General features: G+C 43.1%; 1 protein-coding gene across 3 annotated transcripts in view; it reads left to right on the top strand.

Annotated features, from left to right (window-relative positions):
* Nucleotides 1-305: 305 nt before the first annotated feature.
* si:ch73-138n13.1 (uncharacterized protein KIAA1671) overlaps nt 306-4,925 on the top strand; it is a 22,677-nt gene continuing 18,057 nt past the window's right edge. For all 3 annotated transcript variants that reach the window (XM_046870520.1, XM_046870519.1, XM_046870518.1), the window contains exons 1-2: nt 306-1,870; nt 2,515-2,640. In XM_046870520.1, the coding sequence (XP_046726476.1) occupies nt 560-1,870; nt 2,515-2,640 (1,437 nt within the window). In that variant the 5' untranslated portion in view covers nt 306-559. The remainder of the gene's footprint in view (nt 1,871-2,514; nt 2,641-4,925) is intronic.

The following is a 4,925-nucleotide window of genomic DNA, read 5'->3' as shown; positions in this document are numbered from 1 at the left end:
GAGGCAGAGAGAGTTGGAGAGGCAGAGAGAGTTGGAGAGGCAAAAGAGATGGAGCGACAGAGATTTTGAGAGGCAGAAAGAGATGGAACGACAGAGAGAGTTGGAAAGGCAGAAAGAGATGGAGCGACAGAGAGTTGGAGAGGCAGAAAGAGATGGAACGACAGAGAGAGTTGGAGAGGCAGAAAGAGATGGAAAGACAGAGAGAGCTGGAGAGGCAGAAAGAGATGGAAAGACAGAGAGAGTTGGAGAGGCAGAAAGAGATGGAAAGACAGAGAGAGTTGGAGAGGCAGAAAGAGATGGAAAGACAGAGAGAGTTGGAGAGGCAGAAAGAGATGGAAAGACAAAGAGATTTGGAGAGACAGAGAGAATTGGAGATGGAGAGGCAGAAAGAGATAGAAAGACAAAGAGAGTTGGAGAGGCAGAAAGAGATGGAACGACAGAAGCAATTAGAAAGGGAACGTCAAATCGAACTCGAGAGGAAGGCTGCTGAGAGAAAGCTCGAGCAACAGAAAGAAATGGAGAGACAGAGGAGAGATTTCTAGAGGAGGAGAGGATAAAGATGAGGGAGTATAAGAAACAGCAGGAGATTGAGCTAGAAAGAAAAAGACAGTTAGAGTTGGACCATGAAATTGAACTAAAAAAACAAAGGGAGCTCGAAAGACAGAAAGAAGTTGAGAGGCAAAAAGAACAGGAACGACAGAAAGACAATGAGAGACAGAAACAACTTGAGGAGATTGAGAGATGGGCGGCACAGTCAGATAGACTGAAAGCACAGGAAAGGGAGAAACAGAAAGTGCGGGAGGATCTTAAGAAGATCGAGGAGCTTGAAAGAATAAAGCTCATTGATTTTGAACTTCAAAAAGAGAAGGAGAAGAAGAAACGGACCACCAAGAAGCAGCCAGAACAAGTAGGGGAAGGGCAGAGAGAGACAGAACAGGGAACAAGCACTGCAGAATCTCCTCTGCGGCCCAAAGTGCTGGATCTAGATAATGTTTGTCTGGGGGATCGGTCTGGTCCAAGCTTGAGCAGCGATCAGAGCCCAACACCCCGATGGAAGCAGCCTTCATCTGCTCTTGATGAAGTTTACAAACCATCAATTTTGGATGTTGACTCTTTCAGGAACCAAACACAACCTGGGGTTTCTGTGGATCCCTTCGGAATGACCACATTTGCCAGTTTGGATTTGGATAGAAACAAACCAATGACTCCAATCAGCGGAGCCAAAATGGTGTCTCCAATTCATCCTCAATCCCTGTTGCAGAACCTTCAAAGGGATACCACCCCTCCTCAGGCTCAGATGCAGGCTCCTTTTCAATTTCCCCGCACAGAAGAAGCAAGACTTCCACCGCCACTTCAGCCCCAGGTTTTGAACCAATCAGGACTTCCCACAGAAAGACCTAAACCACAAATCCAATCACATTCTGTCACGCCAGACTGGTCCCATGGGGAACACCAATTTGACCTGTGGGGTAGTTCACAGGGGGAGGTAGCTGTAGATGAACCTTCATGGCTGTCTTCCACAGAAAGTTCCAAAAGGCCTAACAGTGCTAGACAGTCCAGTCTGGAGCAAATACTGCAAAGACATGAAGAACGTTACGCAGGAACCATTTTAAACCCGAATTTGGCTCCTGTTCAGTCTCCTGGCATCACAGCTCCATTGGTACCTGTCCAGATGCCTACACTCAGACTTCCAACTTCCCCAGGTCATGTTCTGAGCCCCGAGAAAATTTTCAACACGGATGATCTTTTTGCTGGTAGTAGGAGGGACAACCAGACTGCCTTGTCTTCTTTGATACCTGAATCAGTCTGGAGCTGGTCGCCGGCTTCCCAGGAGCCGAGTCAGACGCAGCCGAGCAGCACCGGGTCTCAGGTGAGAACCTACAGAACCTGGAGTGAGTGGGGGAAAATCCCTGGGTCATCGAGGCCAAAGATTAAGTTTCTAAGCCTAGCATTCTTAACTAAGTTGCAGTTCCATAGTTTACAACAATCATGGAGTTGGATTGGTAGGATTAACGTTAGCAAAGCTAGCTGGCAAAGTAGCATTTAGGTTGTTAGCAAGCTTAATAAATGATGCTAAACTCTTCCACATGACAGTCAGTTATTTTTCCGTGTAATTCGTCATATAAACTGTGACGAGCAATAATTACATAACGTCAAAACGTCACTGGAGAACCTTTAGTTCAGGTTCCACGCACGTTTGCGCAACGTTTATGCATGTAGTTCTTGATTGACGGCATGTTTTACTTTCCAGTAAACCATACGCAGTAAAAATAAAACCATCAGTCGACTTTGTATCTTCATATCTTATCTGCTGGAATGGGGCGTGTTCTAGAACACGGAGACTCGCTAAGTGTTAAAGATGGGAAATCATCTACAAGAGAAGATTTTTGATGTTGAGCTTTTCCGTGTGAAATTTATATAATTTTGCGTGTGTGTGTGTGTGTGTGTGTGTGTGTGTGTGTGTGTGTGTGTGTGTGTGTGTGTGTGTGTGTGTGTGTGTGTGTGTGTGTACAGGAGCAGTCACGACTGCGATCGAGAAGTGTTCACCAGAGACCTGCTCCTGCAGAGACTTCTGTAGACGGACCTCTCGCTCGAATCAGGAGCCGGAGTGCACAGAGGGACAAACGACAAGAAAGCAAGGTGAGTCCTCAAAATGCGTGCACACACACACACACACACACACACACACACACCAAGTAGTGATAACTGAGGACGGCACATGTAGGCGAGTTTTGATTTACACTCTGAGAACAACAGCTGGTTGAGTCAGAGCAGGTAAACACCCACCTGTCAGTGAATTACGCAGACTGAAGTCAATTATAATAAGCTGGTAACTGGGTGGACCGACACACACACACACACACACACATACACACACACACACACACACACACACGCACGCACGCACGGATTATTCATAAAATGTATTTAAAAAAAAAATATATTAAAAAAAAAAAAAAAAATATATATATATATATATATATATATATATATATATATATATATATATATATATATATATATATATATATATATAAAATAAATAAAAATAAATAGAATAAACATATAATGTGAATAATAAAAAAAATAAATAAACAAAGAAAGAGAATCTAAAGTGTAAATTGCTAAATGGTAAACTAATTAGTCATTAACTTGTGTAATAAATTAAATTCTGAATAATTGACCATGCTTCAGGACTCCTGGGAAGACAGGGCCATGTCTCCACTTACCATATTTTCAAGTTACGTGGTGTCATTAGAACATCTCCATCATAACTTGGGGATCTGCCTACACACAATACATCCCACTTTACATGATCTCATTTCTCCAGGTCTGGTCTGGAGCATCACACCATCTCCCTTTCGACCTGCCCAGGTCATGTGACTTCCTGTTTAGTGTAAACCAGTGTAGGTTACTTGTTACTTATCTTTCTGTGGTGTGCATTATTGTTAGTGATAAACAAACTGTCTAGCTTGCTAACTAGCTACTTAGTTCTGACTAGCAAATAAAGTTCCTTCTGAGTTGCTTGCTCCAGGTTGCTCCAGGTTGCTCCAGGTTGCTCCAGGTTGCTCCAGGTTGCTCCAGGTTGCTCCAGGTTGCCTTGAAACTCTTTAAATCAATTAAATTTGATTTTGAATTCTGTAGCTGTGTGTGTGTGTGTGTGTGGGTGGAAGGAACAGGAATGTAATCTGATGACAAATTATTGAATACCAGAAGGCTATATGCTTGATGAATTGTGCAAAACTATGTGCACCCCGCTCATGAAATCTCATGAAATCTCAGTGCTTTAGCTCAGATTTGGACGATTCAGACTAACATCAGATTAAACGTGATTTAATTAATTCGACGTGTTTCAACTCCAGGAGGAACCCGGCGTTTGTTCGTAGGTTCGGATACGAACCCAGTGCACGTGGTGTTTATGATTTAACAAAGTGAGGTTGCTTGGTTTCTGACACACAGGTTTATCAGGTTCCAGGTTACATTTTCTCTGTCGTTCTGTACAGTGATTGATAAGTGTGTGTGTGTGTGTGTGTGTGTGTGTGTGTGTGTGTGTGTGTGTGTGTGTGTGTGTGTGTGTGAGAGAGGCGAGCGAGAGAGAGTAGTGTACAGTGATAAGTGTGTGTGTGTGTGTGTGTCTGAGAGAGAGAGAGAGAGAGTGTACAGTGATAAGTGTGTGTGTTTGAGAGAGAGTAGTGTACAGTGATAAGTGTGTGTGTGTGTGTGTGTGTGTGTGTGTGTGAGAGAGAGCGGGAGAGAGTAGTGTACAGTGATAAGTGTGTGTGTGTGTGTGTGTGTGTGTGTGAGAGAGAGAGAGAGAGAGAGAGAGAGAGAGAGTGTACAGTGATTGATAAGTGTGTGTGTTTGAGAGAGTAGTGTACAGTGATAAGTGTGTGTGTGTGTGTCTGAGAGAGAGAGAGAGAGAGAGAGAGTAGTGTACAGTGATAGAGATTTATCACTGTGAAACTTCCTGTGTGTGTGTGTGTGTGTGTGTGTGTGTGTGTGTGTGTGGAGAGAGAGAAAATCGTGGGTGTTTGCGTCGGGTAGAGCGGAAGGGGTGGTGGGGTGGGGTGGGGTTGTGGACGGCCGGGGGTGGGGGAGCGGAGGGGCTTGGTTGGTTGGTTGAGACAATGTGCTTCCATCTGCTGGATACAACTAATTATTACACCAGAACAAGAACTGACATTCATTAGTTCAAATTGGATTTTAATCACACATCAAATAGTCAAATAAGAAAAAAATACAGATATTCAAAATGTGTGATTTATTTTTAATACTATTTTATGGTTTAATAAAAAAAAAAAAAAAACATTAACATAATTTATTTCCATACTCAATTCCAGTAAAATCAGGTTGATCAAATTGGGGTAAAATGTGACTTGTGCTATCAGGAAGCAAATTGTCTATATTATTGCCTTAATAACGTA

Source organism: Silurus meridionalis, chromosome 17 (assembly GCF_014805685.1).
Source record: "Silurus meridionalis isolate SWU-2019-XX chromosome 17, ASM1480568v1, whole genome shotgun sequence".
Classification (NCBI taxonomy): Eukaryota; Metazoa; Chordata; class Actinopteri; order Siluriformes; family Siluridae; genus Silurus; species Silurus meridionalis.
Note: the sequence above shows the minus strand (reverse complement) of the source record. Positions and strands in the feature narration are given on the sequence as shown.